This window comes from Hippopotamus amphibius, chromosome 3 (assembly GCF_030028045.1).
Source record: "Hippopotamus amphibius kiboko isolate mHipAmp2 chromosome 3, mHipAmp2.hap2, whole genome shotgun sequence".
NCBI lineage: Eukaryota > Metazoa > Chordata > Mammalia > Artiodactyla > Hippopotamidae > Hippopotamus > Hippopotamus amphibius.
The window spans coordinates 165,698,617-165,720,867 of NC_080188.1; the positions used below are offsets into that span (position 1 = coordinate 165,698,617).

Consider the following 22,251-nt stretch of genomic DNA (forward strand, 5'->3'; position numbering starts at 1 on the left):
GCGATAAGGAAAGCGCGGCGCCCGGAGCGCCCCCTCTTCCAGGGATCACCTTGCATTGACCTACTTGAGCTGCGCAGGACAGAACCCAACAGGGCGGGGGAGAAGGGCGGGGCGGGGCGGGGCCGGAGGTGGGCGGGGCCGCGAGCGCGGTATTGCTGTGCTCGCCGGTCATTTGCCGACGCTTTCCAGCCGGAAGCGTCTGGGAGGCGTTGGTGGCGGCGTCGACGGCCGCGGCGCACGTGGTGACGTGCGAGGGGGTGCGGCGCGAGCGGGCGGCGGCAGCGGGGGCAGTGTCTCCGGGACGCGCGTGGAGGTCGGTCGCTCGGGACTGCTGGGCAGAGTTTCGCCGCCTGCGGCTTCGGCTCGGCTGTGCCAGCGAGCGAGCGAGCGAGCGAGTCCCCACGAATCCCCGGTGCAGCCTCGGGCTGTGCGCTCGTCCCCCCGCTCGATCGCTCCCCCTTCCGCGGCCTCGAGGCGCTTTCCGTTGGGCAGATTCCCGCCCGCTTCCTCCTGTTCCCCGTTGAAGCTCCAGAGATGAGTGTTTCCATCTCCTCAGAGATGAACCAGGTAATACGCGTTGGTCGTGCCGGCGGTCGAGGAGCGAGGGGAATGCAGCCAGACTCCGAGCTGGAGGGATGGCGCGGGCGGCTGGGGTCAGGGTGGGAGGCGCGGGGCGACGCTGGGTCCCGGGGGGAGGGCTCCCCAAGCCGCCGCAGCCGCAGCCGTCGCTCTCTGGGGACGAGGAGCCGGCGCTGCTGTGGTTGCCGGGTCGCGTTAGCGGCCGAGGGCGGGTGCGGGCCGCCTCGGAGAGCGCTGGGGGCGAGGAAGCAGGGCGGGAGGAACGAGAAGTTTTTGCTCGAGGGGGTCCTCGGGGGCCTGGGTCAAGACGCCGCGGGCCAGGGATGACCTCCCGGAAGGCGGGCACGGGAATCTCCGTTCCTGCTGTCAGAAACCGACGCCTCATGGCGGGGTCTGCCCGGGGCCTGGATTCTCTCCCGTGAGCCCTCCCGGGACCCGGCGAATGTGGGCGAGGAGCTGGCCCAGGGCCCCATCGGTGCCCCGGGCCTTGGGTAGGGGGGCGCCCCTGGTCGCCGTGGGCCGCGGGGTCCTTTGTTCCCGCTCCACGTTGCCCGCTTTTCTTGCCAAGCGCGGGGAGAAGGGGGCGGGAGGAGGGAGGGAGGGCTGCCCTGCTGTGTCGGCGCTGAGTGACTGCGGGGCCGGCCAATCCCGGGCTGGGGGTGTGCAGACGCTGGGCCCTTTGCCTCACAGCCTTCGGAGTGGGCTCCCGCCCGGCCGCGCGGGGATGAAGGCCTGAGACTGCAGGGCTCTCCAGTCACTCTGGGGCGCTCGCCGCTTTGTTTTTTCCAAAAAAAAAAAAAAAAAAAAAAAAAATTGGCAGAGAGGTTTGCTCTTTTTCCATCCTTCTGTGCATCTTGCAAAGGGACTCTTGGTTGTAAACTAATAGTGCTAGGAAGGTATCAGGCAGTATCAGATTGAGGGTTGGCCGTGGGGAAACTTGAACCACAAATACTTTAGAAATAGATTTACGTTTTCTCAGATACAAAGTGGACAGATCTATTGTTTGAGGCTGCTGACGTTTCAAAAACTAGTAAGTAGAAATAAGAGAGAGGCCTAAAGACTTTATTTTTGTTTCCTCGTGTCTGTTAGCCTGTGATGGGGTATTAGATTAGAGCACCCTGGCATCAAGCTGTTCTTTGAGGACTTGTGTGTGGTGATCTTCTGTCTAGTAAATAACAACTCTGTAAGTATAATACTACTCTAAACAGCTCAAGTAGAGAATGGACTAGACTATCGGAAACAATATTTTATTTTAATAATTCTAGCACTGGTAGTTTAAGGATAACAAAATACTGATGAATAGCTTTAGGCATAATCATGCTGAAACTTCTGTCTGAAAGATGCGGAAGGAGCAGTTATTTGTATATCTGGAGATAAGGCGTTCACTGACCCTTTAGAATTGGATTGAGAATACTGTAATTTGATACCCGCTGGCAGGCCACTTGTCAAATGTCTATAATTTGGTAGTAAGAGGTAAAACTGGACTAGTATCACTGACCCAGAATAGTTTTCCTCTGTATTTTCCTAATGGATGATATCACTATCATTAATTAATAAATGTTAATTTATTAATTTATCTTAAATTGTAGCTCTGCTTTTCTGACTTTTCCGCCAAAACAAAGCATTCCCGGTTTTGGTTTTAGTATTAAATTAGTGTCTTTTTGGCTACTTACTTTGGAGTGGAGTTTTGCTTTTTCTTGCTTGAGGGATATTTTAGGTGGCAGTTGAATGTGTTTTGCAAATAAGTATTTTGTTTTTTTAATGTAAAATGTTTTCCTGTTTGGGAACTGTCTTAATCATTGATACTAAGATGAAGTACCCCTAAAAATCATTTCATTGACGTTCAACAGTATGATTGTGTAGTCAAATGTATAAGAAGGATGCTATTAGCATCCTATAGCACCATAGCATCCTATAGTGCTAAACAGTGTAAATAAGGAGGAGTTAAATAAAGGAGTGATTTCTGAGTTTTTGTTGGAACCACAGAAAATACTTGCTTATATATTCACTTGTAAACTTCATTTACCACCCGATAAGTGATTTCCAACCCTATACCTCACTCACTATCCTTCCACTTTTGGTATCAACCTGGATGTCCAGCAGTACCTCAGCCTTCTAATGCCCCAAAGCAAATTCCTCTTTTCCTTCCTAACTTTACTCATGTAGCAAGCTAAAAATGTCTCTGTTATGCTTTTTGAAATTCTAATTTTTGATATTGATTTTGATAATGATGTCCCATATCTACTTTAAAATATCCTATTGCTTTAGGATAAGCAAGGGTATAAATAATTTCCCTGCATCCATGTTTTACCCATTTCTCCAGGCCATCCCCTACATTTCTGCTAGTGTCCAATGCCTCTGCTAAAAATTCTGTTCTGTTTAAACCTTAATGTTGATCTCTTTTACTTCCTCTCCTACTACTTACCATATGCATCCTGCTAACTACAGTCCATTGAAACAGAGATTGCTGCAGTTTCTGAAATATGTGTGCTTTCATAACTTTTTCCCCTTTTGTTTGAACTGTTTTCACTGCTTGATTTGTCTGTCTTTCTGATTGGTCTGTGGAATGTTCAAGGCTGGGGAATGGAGTTAACTCCATTATGTTAGGAGCACCTCATTCCAAATTGTGCCTGCCATATGTTTGGAGCGATAAATATTTGTGGGCTATAAGAGTTACAGAACAGTGAGGTTAAAAGCATGGAGCCAGTGAGTGAATTTGGTGAGTTTTGATACAAATGTATCATTTCAGACATTGGAAATCTATAACTTCTGGTTTCGAAAATTCATTGACTTACTTTGTACTTAAAGTCTGTCCTTTAAAAATGGAGTTAGTTGCTATTTTGTGAGTTGACTACCCTTAAAAGATTGCCTTGAAACTTAAATAATACTTGCAGTTTGCCTTCAGGTTTTAAGGATGCTTTGAAAGTTTGATGATAATATTTTATCTTGCTCTTACTGAAGGCTCGAGAAGAATTTTGGGGGAAGTCATATTGTGCCTACCTTTTTTAGAGCTCTTTGATAAGACTTACTGAATTTTATTTGGGTTAAGCTAATCTTTTGCGGGGCTGTGTTCACATGTGAACTTCTGGGTTTTACCAAAGCAATTTAATTACTTATTTATGAGTCGTCTGTCTCCCTTTTCTTGCACTGGCCATACTAAGAAACTGAAGTATATTTACCAGAATATATTGTATTTGACCTCAGTTTTAATTTTGAAAGTGAATTTAGTTGAATGTATTTTTTAAATATCAAATAAAATTCTAAATTTTATACTTTTATATAAGCCTGGGATATTGGGGCTTTTGGTTTGACTTTTCAAAGACAAAAAATTCTCTATACATTTTTATTCCGTCATTTATTGAGCTTGAGTTTCATAGACCAAACTAAGATTTATGAACCTTTGGAATGGCTTAAAACTCAATTTGTCGACGCTAACTTTAGTAAACGTGAATGTGAACTTTGAAAGACACGCTTTTGCAGGCAGAAGTTGATGTGACCTCCTCCAGCTTGGGGGTGGGTGAGAGTAGGGACATATAGTATATCAGGACAATAATTAAATAAAGTAAGTTTGTTGCATTAACTTAAATGTCAAGTGGACTTGGGCTAGCTTTTAAAATCAAGTAGGGTTGTAGGGGTCTGCAGACATTAGAGATGAGGTTCATATTAAGACCTTGCTGTACTAGAAACTCATCCAGTACTAATGTAGTAGCACTCTGTTGCAAAACTAATAATATTGTACAAATTTGTATGGCAAGAGTTGCTTCAAAAATTGTCCAGTATTTTCTCCCAAAGGACTAAAGTGATTTTAACCAGCTGGGTGGTGGTGGTGGTGGTGGTTGTTACTGTTGTTTTCCAAAATAAATTTAAGGTAGAACTTTCAGTTTATCAAATACACCCTTGGAGATACTGTGGGTTTGGTTCCAGACCACTATGATAAAGCGTCACACGAATTTTTTGGTTTTTTGGTGCGTATAGAAGTTATGTTTACACTGTACTGGAGTCTATTAAGTGTCCAAAACATTTTCTTTAAAAACAACAGACATACCTTAATTTAAAAATACTTTATTGCTAGAAATGCTGACCGTCATCTGACAATGCAGGGTTGCCACAATCCTTCAATTTGCAAAGATAGATAGATAGATAGATAGATAGATAGATAGATAGATAGATAGATAAAATCATTATTTGAAGCACAGTAAAGTGAAGTGCAATAAAACAAAGTATGTTTATGTATATAGATGACATTTTTATTCTTAGATCAAAGCTGGTTTACAAATAAATACTGAATAAAACTGGTCAAAGTTTAAAATACTTATAAATCTCCATTTGTTTTTGGTTTTTCAGAGGGTACACATTTTAATCATATCCATTATAACTTACATGGAGGAGTCTCCCCCTCACCCCCTTTCAGCCTTGCATAGGTTTTCCTAACTTGAGCTAGGTCTTTGCTGAAATGTTTGAAGGTTTCTTTCGGATAGTGTGTTCTCTCTGTACATAGAATTGGTGTGTTACTTGGAAAACATTTGTTTTGTTACAACTGGTTTCTTAAGAAAAGGTGAATTAGCTAATCTAGATGCCAAGTGTAGGGCAGAGGAAATCAGCATTACATAGGGGTATGAAATAGTTTCATTTCAGGAATAAGCATTGACAATAATCCCAACCTGGGTCAGAATACTCAGGTTTCCTTGAAATAAAACCTAAGCTATGGAGAAACCAGTGAAGGCATACGGGATACAGATTGTGCATGTGTTGAACTTAATACAACAGTTTGTTGAAATGGACCTGGACTAGCCTTCAGGTGCCTTCTGGGGTAAGGGACCATTCCCATTAACATAATTGTTAGATGTAGATTGCGGGTTTGATTGTTGTATAAGGAAAATCTAGGTAATTTTAAGTCCATTTTAAAAAGTATGCACATCTTTCAAATAATTCTTATTTAGTTCTGGTTTGCTGAATTAGACAGTGGTGTAATAGCAGTTCAGGTGATTAAAAAATAAGTACCATCTGACTTATACATTTAGTTAATGATGTGAAAATGAGGGGGAAAGAGTAGGTAGGAGGACTGAATGTGATTTCCTTGAAGATTTGATTTGAACCAGAATTCTTCTGTTGGTAGTTTATTACTATATATGAGAAAAATGATCATACAAAGCACAGACATCAGTATTCTCTTCTATTATTTAGTTCATTTCAATAAGTTACTCATCTTTATATTCAGGTTTCTAGGCTACTTGTTTTGGTATGGGGGAAATGGAAAGGATACAAAGATAGACAAGACAGAGGCTCTGCCTCCAAGGGACCTTGAATCAACAAGATAAGCAGGTACACAGCCCAGAACAGACCAGCTGGGAGATCACACATACACACTTTCAGAGAGGGTTCAGTATGTGGAGGATGGAGAGCAACTATGGCTCAGCTGAGCGCATTTGGCAGGGCTTTTATGGAGGTAAGATTGCATCTGGCAGAGGTTGGGTTAAGGGTATTCCAAGAAAAGAAAACTTGAACAGAGCTACAGAGGCGGGGAAATGCAGAGCACATTTTGGGAAGCAGTGTATCTGGTTTGACTCTAACAGTGTATACATGTCTGGGAATAATGAAGGTTGCTTGCTGGCTGGTAACAGCAGATCGCATGTTTGTATATTAGTTGGAATCTAATAGTAAAGAATATTAGAATTAACCAGTATTTATATTTGTTCTCTAATTTTGTGCTTCTATATCTCACTTAAATGATAAAAGTTACTAGCTCCTGCCTTCTGGGGAGGGATTTTTTTTTTAAATCACCTGCGTGGTTGCAGGTTAAATGAAAATGCTTATGTATAGTTGCATTTGTGTTATTTTCTGTATTGTGCCATTTACCTCAAAATGCCTTCAAGATCAGGACTTTGCATGATCGGATCTACCTAGATCAATGACAGTCTTTGATCATTCAGAATATCCCAAAATTGTCATTATTACAGATTATGATGCATGATTATCACAGAAGAAATTCGTGTCTATAGCTTTAAAGGACTTGATTACATCATTTTCAAGCCTGATAGTTTTTGGAATCACCATTAGAGCTTAAGACACCTCTGCCTTCACTTCAACCACCTGTCTTCATACCTCAACGAAGTGCTGAGTTTCCTTTGTCCTTGGATTATTTAAAACATCCCAGAAATACATTTCTCACCAGTATAGTAGGTAAGTGAATATTCAGTGCCCAGTGCACACATTTTTTTTTCTGAAGTACAAATACACTAACAGCCTTTCATAATTTTTTTAAAAGGCAGAGAAGTCAGTAATATTTGTAGAAAAAAACATTTTCCTATTTTTTCCTTTCTATAAACTATTTTGAATTTAAATAAGTCAGTTACTTCAAACTGAAATCTTCTGTTACTACTTTTTAATGATGTATTTTGTGTAGCCATTAGTCACTTGTTCACAAGGTGAAATGGAAAAATATTTTAAAGAACACACATTTCTATCATGTATTTTTATGAGAAGTGCTTTAGAATATATGAAACTTGCAAAGGGAACAGAATTTTTAAAATATTTTAATTTTATTGGTGTAAAGTTGATATACAATGTTGTGTTAGTTTCAGGTGTACAGCAAAGTGATTCAGTTACACATATACATATATTGATTCTTTTTTAGATTCTTTTCTCATATAGGTTATCACAGAATATTGAATAGAGCAAAGGGAACAGAATTTAAGTTAGTCTTGTATATCAGTTTTTCTCATTTGTGAGTAAAGGAATGACTACAGCCCCAATCCAAGGAATCTATATGTGATGACCACTTCACATCCTTCTAGGCTTTTCAGTTGCTTGTTGTATGGGTTTCGGCAGGACTGGTTTTACATTTTTTCCCCCTTCACAGAGTGTGCTAACAGGAATAGAAACCTGGCCAAAATTGCTGGGATACCATAACACTACTGTATGAATCCTTAAAAAGATTTAGGATCAAAGTATAGGGGTACAAAGACTTGGACGTTCAGTGCCAGTGTTGTTTTAGCAGTGTTTTCATGTGATAAAATTTTTAACGTGTTTTGACAGGGTGGAATTTGAAAATTAAAGATACTGCATTACTCTCTAAAATGTTATAAAAATCACCATAAGTTAAAATAAGTTGGCTTTCTTTCTGCCCTTTAGCCAAATTTATAAGGAAAAATGATTCCCAATGGATATTTAATGTTTGAAGATGAAAATTTCATTGAGTCTTCTGTTGCCAAATTAAATGCCCTGAGGAAAAGTGGCCAGTTCTGTGATGTTCGACTTCAGGTATTTAAAACTTAATTGGAATTGATCTTTCATTACTAAAAACCATGTTTCTTTTTTATAGGAGGCATTTCAGGAAATAAGTTTAAAAAAGAATGATTTACCTAGAGATGTAAGATGAAGACAGTGATGTAGTAATTAGCTAGAGAAATACACAGTCCACAGTGCTTCTAATTTCAGTTCCTCATATTGCAGGTCTGTGGCCATGAGATGTTAGCACACAGAGCAGTCCTGGCTTGCTGCAGCCCCTATTTATTTGAAATCTTTAATAGTGATAGTGATCCTCACCGAGTTTCTCATGTTAAGTTTGATGATCTCAATCCGGAAGCTGTTGAAGTCTTGTTGAATTATGCCTACACTGCCCAGTAAGTTCTCTGAAGTACATCGTGTAATCTAGGGAGTGAATTCCAAGTCCCTCTAAATTTATTTAAATTAAGTATCTGTGTTTTAAGGCCTTGGTATGATAAATGATAAAGAACCTTTTTTCTAATAGGTTGAAAGCCGATAAGGAATTAGTCAAAGATGTTTATTCTGCAGCAAAAAAACTGAAGATGGACCGAGTAAAGCAGGTAGAGTAAAAAAAGTAATATACAAGGAGTACTGTTACTAGGGGGTCTTATTTGAGAAGTGAATAGGTATGTGTGTAATTCTAACTGTTTAGCTATAGTAACAGCATAGTCAGATATTAGATAACTCAAGCTACAGTCTTGCTCTTTCAGTAGTCTCCTCTGGCAGGGTATCTGTGTCAGTCTCTGATAACATGAATTAAAATAGTCTTTTTCTCAGTTAATCATATAACTCATATCCTTAATTCTCTGTTCTTCTACAGGTCTCTGGTTCTTCTTTAGAAATATTCTTTCTAGAATTTAATGCCGTTGAGAAGTGTTTAATAATTTATAGGGAAAAAAAGCATTTAATCCTCCAATCTGGGGGTCAGTAAAGTGCAAGCCTTAAGCCAGCTGCCTGTTTTTGTAAAGTTTTATTGTAACATAGCTTTCATTTACATGTGGTCTATGGCTGCTTTCCACCTACAGTGACAGAGTTGAATAGTTGTCAGAAAGTATGGCCCACAAGCCTAACCTACTTACCATCTGGCCCTTTAGGAAGAAGTTTCCTGACCCCCTCCTCTCATATCACTCTGCTTAAAAATCCTTCTGTGGTTGTAGCACATAACCCCCAGGTTAGCATCCCAGGCTCTCCCTAATTTAGTTGCTAGTCTTCCAAAATATTTCCTGATTTTCTCACCTCTTGTTCTAGCCAAACTAAATGGTTGCAGCATCTTCCCTACTTCCTGTCAGCATTTAACATCACCTCCCCTGTAGAGCACAGTTCAGATAACTGCCTTTATGGAGCCTTATCTGTCATTCCAGTTGGAAATATTTGTCTGAACATTTCATGTGCATTTTCATAGCATTTCAGTTTGTTGCATTTTTCTTTAAACAACTTATATATGTATGGCATTCTTTGATGTTTATCTTTTGGATACATGTATTCTTCCCACTGTTAAACTTGTTCTATTAAGGCAGTGATTTTTGATTAATCTTTATATATTCACATAGTATTTACACACTGTTAAATATTTGTTAAATAAAATGTATGTAAATGTTGGCACTCGTGTATTTCTTTTCCAAGGTTTGTGGTGATTATTTACTGTCTAGAATGGATGTTACCAGCTGCATCTCTTACCGAAATTTTGCAAGTTGTATGGGAGACTCTCGTTTGTTGAATAAGGTTGATGCTTATATTCAGGAGCATTTGTTACAAATTTCAGAAGAGGAAGAGTTTCTTAAACTTCCACGGCTAAAGGTAAAATCTATAAAGATTAAAGATGTAAATGTTAAATCTATAAAGAGGTATATACTACTTAGTTCCAGGAAAGTAATCTTTGTCCATGTTTCAAGCAAGTGAGTAATGGTTATGAAAAAGACAATACATTGAAATGATATTGTTATTTTTAGCAGTGTAATGGTTTTCTGACTACCAGTTTGTTTACTTTCTTTTCTTCTTTTCTTTTTTTTTGGCTGCTGGTTTCCTTGTAAATTAGAGTAAATGTGTGGAGTACAGTTGGGCATCTATGACAGCTTTATTATGAAATTGAGAATTAGAGGCGCAACACTGATCCATGTGTCTTTGTTTTTTCCCCAACTTTAGTTGGAGGTAATGCTTGAAGATAATGTTTGCTTGCCCAGCAATGGCAAATTGTACACAAAGGTAATCAACTGGGTGCAGCGTAGCATCTGGGAGAATGGAGACAGTCTGGAAGAGCTGATGGAAGAGGTTAGTTTTAAAGTAAATGGGATTCAAAAATTATTAAAAATTATTTTGCTATAACATGAAGGATTCCCTTTCACTTTTATTTTATAACAATGACCCTAAAGAATTTAAATTTTGCTATAGGTACCCCTAAGCTGAGAAACAGGGGGGGTGTCCAGGTGAGCTGAATGAACTGTTCAGTTTGGTCTTCTGCTTTTCTTTTTTTATTTCTTTGCTTATTATGTGCTGTTAACTTTCTTTAAAGTAGCATGTAATTTGCTTTAGAAATGGGAGGTGGTACTGAAATTTTCTGTAGATTCTTAATTTTTCTTCACAGGTTTTTGCTTTAAATTTGACAAGTAGGTAAAAGCTTCTAATGGTTGTTCCTCCCCATTGATTTATCTCCCCATAGGTTTATTAACAAAACTAGGATACCCAAGACTGAAGAAACAAGAAGAATCCTCAAGTGTATTGACACGTAAAGAAGCAGCAGTCCTGCCCCAGTTCTCCTAAGAAAAATCCGCTGTGGGCAGAGAACGATGATGATTTAATGGTGTTTACTCCTTTACAGGGTTCTTATCTTTAAAGCTTTGTGTTTTTCAATGGTGTTGTTCATACATATCATCACTCACTTAACTTGGGCTACTTTTTAAAAAATACACAAGAGAAAAATCGACGGAGAAATGGTAGGAATTAAACACGCAGATGGAGCAGTGGCATGACCTTGAGTTTATCCCTCCACTTAAGCCTTTCAGACTCCCTAAAGGCTTACCAAACCTGTTAGGCCTTTAAAAACGCAGTTACCTTTATGCTCTGAAAAGGCTAACAGGTGATATTTAAAATCTATATGGTTTCCCACTTGAAAATCAGATGCATTAGCCATGTGTTTGCATCTGTTAAGGGAGGTATCTCTGTAGCTTGTTTGAATTTTTGCCTTTGTTTTCTTATCTGTTTTTCTTGACATTGCCTGCAGGACAGAAATATGTTTATGCACATTAGACCACTTATCTTCAAAGGTGTAAACCATTTTATTGTAAATATGTATATTCTTTAAGAGCCTATATATTGTAGTGGTGCCTTTTTTTCTTAATGCTGTATCATAGAAGCTATGAAAAAAATGAAGATTTCTTTCAAGCCAACCAAGCCAAGGACTCTTCACCAGTATTAGAAGATTCTGTATCTTATTTTTGTTTTTTAAATTTTTACCACCATGACATGTATTTTCTTTACTTTGGGATCCTGCCAGAGTAAGATGTCAAGAAGCTCAAGAAGCACACTGGAAGTTACCTTGAGGCGTTTGTGTGATCTGCATACTAGCGGAGTAGCCATGGAGACAGTAGCCACATGGGTGTTCTGTTGCTGTTTTGCAGGTTCAAACCTTGTACTACTCAGCTGATCACAAGCTGCTTGATGGGAACCTGCTAGATGGACAGGCTGAGGTGTGTGGCAGTGATGGTGACCACATTCAGTTTGTGCAGGTACACATGGCCCATCTGGGGTAACCTCAGCTTAAAATCGCCTTTCATAAAGGAAAGTGGAAGAACTTCACTGGTATACCTGGACAGAAACATTCGCGGGAGAAAACAAGCATATCTTTCTTACCATTACTACCATTTTTGCCACATAAGAAGAAATTAACACAACAAACTAGGAAACCCCATCTAGATTTTTTTTCTCCATCAAATAGGATTTACAAGTAGTAAGGAAAAGGGCCAATAAGATGAAGCAACATAGAAATTATTTGTTATTTTGGTTAGATTATAAAAAATAGTCGTTTGTAACGGTAGACCCAATTAAAAAAAAAAAAATCTCAGGTATAGACTTTTTTAGTTTCTGGATAAATAACATAGAGAAAAGTATACAAATCATAAGTGCCACATAGTGAACCCACTGGTTTAAACACTACCTGGGTCAAGAAGAGATTTCTAACATTCTGGAAGCCTTCTTCTTGCCCCCTTCCTAGGCAGTGCCCTACACTACCCCAAAGGAAGCCATTGTCTTAATTTCTGAAGCATTATGTTAGTTTGCCTATGTTTGAAATTTATGTAAATGGTTATACAATGTGTATTCTTTTTGTTTGGGCTTTAGCTCAACATTGTATTTGTGAGGGATAAACTATATAAAGTAGGCTGAGTTGACCCAAGTTAATGGGTGTTTTCCTTTAATAATGAGAAGGTAAATGATAGACTCAGAAATAACCTGTATGGTGATATTCAGGTGTTCTGTGTCAGTAGTGGCTAAATATTTTTATTTTCACAAAGTTTTGGGGGCTTAGTTGAGAATTTTGTTCATGTCTGTGCATTCTGAACATTGAGGATATTTTCCCTTTTATCTCTAAACGTCTCTAAACTGTAAGTTAACGGTTTTTTAAAGTACTCTTTCAACAAACAGTGGTTGAGTGCCTAATAAGTGGCAGGCCATGATGTTAGGTAAGAGGGCCCCAAAATGTGTAAGAGACTGTTTCTGCTTCCAGGACGTTATAGGTAAAACAGAACAGACTTATAAGAATTACCTACAGAAGGCATTAAGGAGAGGGTGGAACCAAAAGGAGAAAAGCTAGGGAAATTTCACAAAGGAGGCAAAATTTGAGTCGTCTGAGGATGTAGAAGAGTTTGCATAGCAGATGGAGGTGTGTCAGATAGTGAAGGATACCTGTGACAGGATGATACTCTTGGAATTGCAGGTCACACAACTGGGAAAGTAGGTAAATACCATTTGATTGGGGCTCATACGTTATTCTGCAAGTAGTGGGGGATGTTCAGAGAATTTTAGACAAGGGAATAGAGTGATCTGAACAGATATATTTCACAACTTTAATAATAGTGAAAAACTGGGCAATAGTCCAACAGTAGGGGGATTGGTTAAATTATGATATTTCCATACAGCAAAGATCTATATGTTCATTAGTCATATTTTTAGTTAACTGTCAGGTGGCAGTCTCTGAGTCGTGGCATTCCAGGTGATTTGTGGGGGTTTTTTGTGGGGGGTTTTTTGTTGTTTTTTTTTAGCTTTACTAAATGCATCGAACCCTTCTATTTTTATGACCAGGTACAGAGGGTAGATTAAAGCTTGTGAGACCAATTTGTAGACTTAAAAGCAGTGGTTCAGGTGCAAAAATGATGAGGGCTCGATCTAAAGACAAGAAGGGGAAAGGGTGGACTCTAGACATTTATAGTTACAAAGGTCTTTAGTGGTTGTTTAGATTAGGAAAATTAAGGAAAGGGAAGAATTTGAGGGTGAGTAGGATTCTGACATGTGTGACTCACTCCAAGGAAGTGCCATGAATAGAGATGATGAAGTGAAAAGGATGAGGAAACAGTAGGCTTCAGGAAGAGAAAAAGAGGTTGGGAAGAAGCCATTGGAGTCAAATTGTGTTGTACAAGCTAGCTAACATAGGAGAAGAAAGTTTGAAGGGGGACTGCGTTGTTCATTGTGTCCAGTCATCCTCTGAGAGGTCATGTAAAAGGTTAGGGATATCTATTTTACCTTGGTTTTAGGAAGCCACTTTCTAACTTTAGTGGGTGTAATTTCCAAAGAGTATTAAGGCTAAGAAACGCTTAGCTTGAGAAGTGGTGGTGGCTGAAAAAGCTGAAAAAGAAAGAGCCACAAGGGATCACCCCCTGGGGAGGTCAGAGGGAAAGAGAGTGTGGGCCAGTGGGTGGGCTGAGTGGGAGGAGTTGATATGGGAAAGTTTGAAGATAAATGAGAGTAAAGAAGTAGGTTTGAAAATGTTCTGGAAGGAATATAAAAGAGCCAGCATTTCTATATATAAGGCTTGTTAGTTACATAAGACTAAGTAGTCTTCATTGTTACTGTGCTTTTTTCTTCTCTCTCAGTTAAAGCCATACATTAGAACAGTTTTCTTACTGCAGTAAAAGCTCTTAATCAAACACCATCAACTTGTGTTACTTGGATCCCTTCTTCCCATAGATTGGGATAGGGTTTATGTACCTTGTAATTCTAATAGCAGAGGACACACAGACTATCATAGTTTAAAAGAGTGGCTTTATACTGAGAATTACTAACCCTTATTTTTCTTGTATTGCCTTAGGCGATGCATATCTTCTCTGATTTTCAGTATTTTTATCTATAAAATTAATAGGTGTATTGCCATTACTGGACTAAAAGAGACAATGTGAATAAAGTGCCTAATAATACCTAGGTACGTAATAAATGTCTAAATGGAATGCAGTGATAACCATTAGTGTGGTACATTCTCTGCTTTTTCTCAAAAGAGCCTATTTACGCTGTAACCACATTTGCTGAATTGCCCACATCAAACTTGATAGCTTTTACACAGCTTCAAGTAGCTACCAAAATCTTTTTCTCTATTGTTACATGGCCTTTTTCTTCCACTAGAAACAGAAATTTCCATTAGAGATCCTACCTACCCATGTGGCTCTGGCCCTAGGGACCAAAATAAGCGGAGAAGCAAACTGGGCCAGGTACTGAGGCGGTACCTGTTCATTCAGCAGGCAGTTCTTGCCAGGGTAGTCTTGACTCTTCTAATGACTTGTGATCATATCCTTTGGAAGTGTCAAGGACTAGAGTAATTGGAAGAAAACCATCAAAGGGAACTTATACATAAGGGCATGATGTAACCTTACAGTCATCTAAAATGTGCAGCTTTGCCCCTTTCTCCCTCTTTTATGTTCCTGTGTATTCCTTTATGAATGTTTAGTTCTTTCAGTATTATTGCTTTATTAATTTCTGATTACCACTTTTACTTTTGTGTTTTGACGTAGTTTTACTTGTCTAGAAAACCACTCTATAATTACCTTTAAGGTAATCATCCTAAAGAAATATACTTGCAAATGTTTCTTGTAACTGCCACTTTTTTTCCTGTAAAATAACTTTCAGAGAGATTGGATGGATATATGTCTGCTGACTTTTTGCTGGCATTGTATGAAGGGATACCAGTACGTATGATTTAGTTAAGTTTGGCAGTTTCATGGAGATAGTAGGTTAAATGTATTCTCTCAGTAAATTCATGCTATTTTAGATTTATAACATATTTTGGAAGATTCTATACTTTATAACATAGAGACTCTGTGAACTTATGTGGATTATGAGGGAGGAGGTTCCTTTTTTTCCTCCCTTGAGTATTCTGATACTTGATTCACAACATGGTTTTTTAATTGTTGAACCTGAGCTTTTTCTTGACCAGGGTAGGTGTAGTTGTTTCCTTATTAAGTGGAGATGGAAGAATGCCAGTGATGTGTGTCAGTCAGAAAGTGTTGGTTTGTGTTAAGTCTAGGTGTGCTGTAAATGTCCTGCATAAGTGTAGGGTACTAAGTGTTTTTTCAGTGTTGTGGAATAGCTCAAGAGCAAAGGTACACCAGGTCTGGTCTTTGGCTAGGTTTCTGTAGCTGCCTTTTGATTTTGCAGAAAAAGCCACCCCGTGAGAATGGCCATAAGCAGATAAGTAGCAGTTCCATTGGATGTCTCTCTTCTCCAAATGCTACAATACAAAGCCCTAAGCATGAGTGGAAAATCGTTGCTTCGGAAAAGACTTCAAGTAAGTGTATTACACTTGTCAGATTGCCTTCAATTTATTTCTTTTTTAAGGAGTTTTAAGTGGAACCATATAGTACTTTTAAATTGATTGAGGAAAAAACTCAGAAGCAACTAAATTTGGAAAATAGTAGCAGGTCATCCCTGTCTGGAATCTGGAGTCCAATTCAGGCTCTCACAGCAACCAAAAGTAATAAAAATTGCATCTTTAAACATAGAACTCTTGTGCTTACAGATAACACTTACTTGTGCCTGGCTGTGCTGGATGGTATTTTCTGTGTCATTTTCCTTCATGGGCGAAACAGCCCACAGAGCTCACCAACAAGTACTCCAAAACTCATTAAAAGTTTAAGTTTTGAGATGCAACCAGATGAGCTAATAGAAAAGCCCATGTCTCCTATGCAGTACGCACGATCTGGTCTGGGGACGGCAGAGATGAATGGCAAACTCATAGCTGCAGGTAAGAATAGAGGGATGAGTGACTTATCAGAAACCTTCGACTGGCTAAGCCTAGTGGACATTTATGCTTGCTTGTGACGTGCAAACTGGAAGACGGGGTTTAATATGCCTTCTTCTGTGGCATTCCACTTTACCACATTCTAAGCAGACAAAAAGTCAATACTGTTGTATTGTCTACCTTCAAGTTAATGTCTGTCTCTAATTCTTAAAAAAATATGAAGTGGGGTTAATTGTTCTGTCCTTAATTTTCAAGCCAAGACTAAGCAATTTACTTACACTGTTAATGTTGTCATTCAGCTACTATAAGCACTTAGTTGAAACATCAACTAATGGGGCCTTACAAAGTTTGTGGATGAAAATTCTTTTTCCCATTCGTATAGATCACTTAAACCATTCTAGACCAGAAACCCAGGTCCAGTTTAATATTTTAAACATAACTCTGTGGTTCTTGTACCAGGTGGCTATAACAGAGAGGAATGTCTGCGAACAGTTGAGTGCTATGATCCACATACAGATCATTGGTCCTTTCTTGCTCCCATGAGGACACCAAGAGCCCGATTTCAAATGGCTGTACTCATGGTAAGTGCATTATACTGCAGGAAGAAGCGGCCCACGTTTAGTTTTTTCTCATAACTTCAGAATGGCAGAAATGCTAATCTCGCTTTTGGCATAGGGCCAGCTGTATGTGGTAGGTGGATCGAATGGCCACTCAGATGACCTGAGTTGTGGAGAGATGTATGATCCAAACATAGATGACTGGACTCCTGTTCCAGAATTGAGAACTAACCGTTGTAATGCAGGTAATAATACTTTTCTGCTGAGATAATCAGTATTTAAGTATGATGATTAAGTTATCAGTTTATAACCTTATTTTACACTCACATAGGAGTGTGTGCTCTGAACGGGAAATTATACATTGTCGGTGGCTCAGATCCATACGGTCAAAAAGGACTGAAAAATTGTGATGTATTTGATCCTATAACGAAGTCGTGGACAAGCTGTGCTCCTCTTAACATTCGTAAGTTGATTTTTTAAGTTGATTTTTTTTTTAAAGACCTCTGAATCAACAGTATGTGTAGTGCACACTTAGTTTTGGGAGATAAGAGTAATAATTTTGGTTTCACTTGATTTCATAGGTAGACACCAGTCTGCAGTGTGTGAGCTTGGTGGTTACTTGTACATAATCGGAGGCGCAGAGTCCTGGAATTGTCTGAACACAGTAGAACGTTACAATCCTGAAAATAACACCTGGACTTTAATTGCATCCATGAATGTGGCTAGGCGAGGAGCTGGGGTGGCTGTTCTTGGCGGTAAGTGTTGGGATTCATCTTCTTCCACAAATCACGCTCAGTGCATCATCTTGGAGTTTGAGTTTGTTTCTTTAGAGCAAGAATTTTAAAAATTTGATTTGTAATACAAAAGAAATGAAATCATCTAAATCTACTCTTTTCTAATTGTTTTTCTGCTCTCTGCCTAGTTGGAAGCAAAACTTTTAGACTATTTTAACAAGTCTTTCCAAATCATTTTACATAGACACAGCTTTCTTTTCACATCCATTTTATTGATTTACATAATGCTGAATCATATAATTACAACAATAAATTTAGTTAGAATTGTTTTTGGAACAAAGCTTGTGGCTCAACTGGTAAGAGTCTGAGTGTGTAGACATGCCAGTAAGTAGCCTACTGGCCTGCAGCCTTTGGCCTGTTGTGAGCCTTGTCGATCCTTTTATAAATACATGGATGTAGGTAGGCTAAGTGACAATCAGATGAGAAAATAATGAATTTGAGAATCCCTAATGAGGTTTTTCCCCTAAGCTACAGAGAATAGTTAATGCTAACATTTTATTTGTTTGGAAATAATTTAACCGTTAACTGCCCTGCATGTATATTTGAAAACAGTCATAATTCAATCTGTTTCCAAGAAGAAATTTCTGTACCAAAATCATTTTATATAGTTGGGAAGCTCTAGAAAATGTTCGGTTATTGGAAACTTCCTTTCCTATAACTATTTTTGAATCTTAGTTCTTACGTTCTGGACTAATAACAAAACTTTCAGTGCACAGAACTACTCTGGTTTGCCACTTACTGGCTGCATCTCTAGGCAAGTTGTCCAGCTTCTTTGTTCTTCATTTCTTCATCTGTGAAATGGCAATAATAAACAACCACACAGAATTGTTGTGAGACCTGCATAGTTACCTCCCTTCCTTTAAACTTCCTGACTTAAACGTGCAAATGGGTTTCTATCAATTTTATTCCATTTGTATCCCCACCTTCTAGGGGATGCTTGCCGCATTAGTAGGCATTTAATAAATACTTTTGACAATGAACAGGCTTTTCTACTAAGAACCACTAATTTTAGCAAAATACCGATTTAAGGGTTTCTTTCTTAGCCTCTGTAGATTAACCTTGTCTCTTCCCTCTTGTAGGAAAACTGTTTGTAGGTGGTGGCTTTGATGGTTCTCATGCCATCAGTTGTGTGGAGATGTATGATCCAACTAGAAATGAATGGAAGATGATGGGAAACATGACTTCACCAAGGAGCAATGCTGGGATTACAACTGTAGGGAACACCATTTATGCAGTGGGAGGATTTGACGGCAATGAATTTCTGAATACGGTGGAAGTCTATAACCTTGAGTCAAATGAGTGGAGCCCCTATACCAAGATTTTCCAGTTTTAACAAATTGAAGACCCTTTCAAACTAACAGGCTTAGTGATGTAATTGTGTCTAGTATAGGTACACTTGTGAATAAGGAGGGTGGGTGGGTATAGATGTTGCTAACAGCAACACAGAGCTTTTGCATATTGCATATTATTAAACATGCTGTACATACTTTTTGTGTTATTGGGAAAGGAATGCAAAGATGAAGGTCTGTTTTGTGTATTTTTAGGACTACTTTGGTTATTTTACTTTTTTGGAAGTTGATATTGTAAAAGAATAAACCAAGAATTGATTGGGCACATCATTTCAAGAAGTCCCCTCCACATTTGCTTTGCCAGTTTGCACATTAAATAACTCTTCCCTCAAATGTGTATTATGGGGCAAGAGGGGTAGGGTTTTAAGATATAGGCAGTTGGGTTTTTTAAGGGCCCTTTTTCAATAACTGGAACACTCTATAACAAAGAGACTTATTTAACTAGATAACAGTGACTATTTTTGTTTTTATTAAAAGAAAGCTTACATGCCTACCAAGGTTTAATCTTTTGTGATTGCCTTTTTATAACTTTTTGTATTCTCAGCAGAACGCTTTACCTGTTGAAGTAAAATGTGGCAGGTTCAAATTACTGAAGTAGAGTGGCAGTCTTAAAAGTAAGCAGTGTGGTGGTTTATACACCTAGAATGCAAACTTCAGAGCTTTTGCCTCAGCTACAATTTTTTTTTTTGAGAATGTGGTACCAATGTTTATTTGAATGGAGTTGCTGAACAGTAACACGGCTGTGATCTTTATTTGATACGCTGTTTTTAAATACTTTGACTTCTTGGGGATATGTTTTATATAGCAAAACACTCAATATTATGTATATAACAGTAAAGAACAGTGGAATATTTTATCTTCTAAGTAATTCCTATTTTTATTTATCATTAACAAAACAAATCCTAAACGGCAGCCCTTAATTGTGAAAAAAAAAAATTACCTTAAACTGTATTGGTTTATGAATGCAGCCTTTATCAGAATGATGTTTTTGTTCAGTTTTCCTATTCATATGGATAAATATTGGTTGGGGTGGTGGCCTGGTATCTAATGTGTAATGCTACACATATAACTTATGGTGCCAAAATTAGAACATCCTAATGCTTGCTGCTGATGCAAACATATTAAAGGTACTTTGCAGGAAATCCTTCCACCTTGGGATTACTATCCAAATGTTGTTTGTGTACTTATTCATTACGAAAAGTTTTGGGGGGAAGTTTTTTGTTTTTCCAGTAACAATGAGCTTAAGGTATTTGTGGGGAAATAGTTACCTGGCATCTCACATCTGAAATACGGACTAACGTAAAAGGTTTTTTTGGTTCATTGGTTGGTTGGTTTTGGGGGGGGCGGATTTTTTGTTCTTCGAGAAGACAGAGGCACCCAGGAATCTAATGAGCCAAATGGGACAACTTGACTACCCAGGGCTAACTTGGGTTGAGAAGAAGAGTAGGCATTTTTTCCCAAATGTTCCACTGGTACTTTGACATCTTACTTCACTCACCTATTCCACAGAGAACCACCAAGAAAGGAAATCAGTTTGCCTGGTGGCTATGTAGTTCCTGACTCTCACTGGTTTGGTTCTGGACTAAAACTAAGTTGGCGGATTTGAATTTGCCTGATATGATGACTATTTTTAAAGTGGATCTGTATGTGTTCTATTTATTTAGCACAAGGAAATATAAAATTTTAATGGGGGGGTCAGTGTAAAATCCTTGAAATCACTTGTCATTTCCTACGTGACATCCTTTACGCAAATAATATATGGAAATACTTTGGGTCAAAGTTTACCTGTATTACCATTGATGCCAGACAGGTAATTTGGTAGCTAAAATTATGTTCTTTCAGTATGTTGTGAATGTAAGAAGTTTCCATAAAGGAAAAAATAGTGCTCAGTGACCAGTTGTTAATGTTTATCCACATTTAAAAGGTAATTTTTTGGGGGGGGGGGGGGAGAAAATGGCATAGCCTCAGCATAAATTTAAAGAATTCTTTTTTCTAACCAGTATGGGTTTTGGAGTAGTTTAGAAATGATATTGGTAATAACCACTCTTGCAATCAATTGTAATAATGCATGAAACATACTAGATTCCTAAAACAGTAGTAGAACTATGAAATACTGTTTGAGTTAACAGTTGAATATACTCAAGCATGAATTTTCTTTTATTGTGATTTTCAAGGATAGGTTTGTTTGGGTTTTTTTTTTTAAACATTTATTTTTGGCTGCGTCGGGTCTTCATTGCGGCACATGGGCTCTTCGTTGTAGCGCTCGGGTTCCTCTCTAGTTGTGGCACGTGGACTTAGTTGCCCCACAGCGTGTAGGATCATAGTTCCCCAACCAGGGATTGAACCCACATCGCCTGTTTTGGAAGATGGATTCTTAACCACTGGACCACCAGGGAAGTCCCCCAAGGATAAGGTTTTGATTTTTGGCTTCTAGTATGTCATATACTTTACTGTTCTCAACATGTTTTAGAATTCCTTACATAATCATATTTTAGGGAAAAGACCTGGATTTGGGAATATGATTAGTGCTAGAATTCTTGCTTAATATAGTAGGTATATACCCTGTAATCTCTCCAGACCTCAGAACTGAAGTAGGCAAAGGAGAAAGTCCCTATAGGACATGACTGCAACTCCAGAGTTGCCTTTAGAAGACTATGAGTCACAGAAAACACAGTCTCTATAGTAGTAGTCATTTTTTTGTGTGTCCTACTTTGTTTCATAAAAGGATTTGAAGAGTCTCTCACTGAGTGAGACGTAAGATACAAGATAAATTAAATGGGTGAAAAAAGAGGAAGGAAAATAAGGAAATATCAATATATGAATCTAATATATGAATCTCAAATACTTAGTAAGGCCAAGCCACAAATTTGGTCCTGTTAATAAGAGACCTATTTAAAAAATTAAATCATCTGAAGGTTAAAAAGCAATTACTTTGAAGCACTAGTTTTCTTCATAAGACCAGACATTTCTCAAGAGTCTTAAAAATGATAATGATACATTGAGCAGTAAGTAGGGTATATAAAGAGGGATGTACTCAAGTGCATGTCATGGGTGCTTTAACTTACTAGCACAATGGCCAACAAAATATTTAGGCTTCACTGTTAGGAGCTCAATGCTTAACTATTGGGGGTTTGAATAAGGGTGAGAAGCAAAAGCTCAGTTATTAAGCTGGGTATGTATGGGGTTGATACCTTGTGGAAATACAAGATTCTAAAAAGGGCATGTGTCTGAATAGGTGGCTGCATATTTGCTCAGAGAGAACAGTGGAACTAATACAATTTTAGCCTGGAAAAAGGCACAGAATATCAAACTTTAATGAATGAGAGAAGGAAACTTAAGAGATGAACTGAAATGTCCTGCAAGTTAAGAATAAGAGTTAAGTTTGAAGGCATCCACCAAATGTAGTGGTGGTCATGCAATCAATAATTAATAGGGCCAGCTATCCACTGAGGCTACTCTCAAATCATGATAAGATCTACCTTCTGCATTAG

At 38.6% G+C, this 22,251-nt stretch overlaps 1 protein-coding gene across 3 annotated transcripts; it reads left to right on the forward strand.

Moving 5' to 3' along the window:
• The first annotated feature begins 242 nt into the window (after positions 1-242).
• On the forward strand, positions 243-19,030 carry IVNS1ABP (influenza virus NS1A binding protein). Of its 3 annotated transcripts, none has more exons than XM_057727299.1 (15): positions 243-567; positions 6,537-6,759; positions 7,711-7,839; positions 8,032-8,201; positions 8,330-8,405; positions 9,469-9,642; positions 9,988-10,113; positions 11,460-11,528; positions 15,478-15,607; positions 15,839-16,063; positions 16,520-16,641; positions 16,736-16,862; positions 16,949-17,080; positions 17,199-17,372; positions 18,491-19,030. In XM_057727299.1, exons 3-15 carry the CDS (start codon positions 7,729-7,731, stop codon positions 18,742-18,744), a joined length of 1,890 nt encoding a protein of 629 aa, XP_057583282.1. In that variant the 5' UTR covers positions 243-567; positions 6,537-6,759; positions 7,711-7,728; the 3' UTR covers positions 18,745-19,030. The 3 variants fall into 3 exon arrangements, with proteins under 3 accessions (XP_057583282.1, XP_057583280.1, XP_057583283.1); XM_057727297.1 differs by having other exon boundaries at positions 244-567; positions 11,460-11,567; XM_057727300.1 differs by lacking the exon at positions 8,032-8,201 and having other exon boundaries at positions 245-567; positions 11,460-11,567.
• The last annotated feature ends 3,221 nt before the right edge of the window (positions 19,031-22,251 follow it).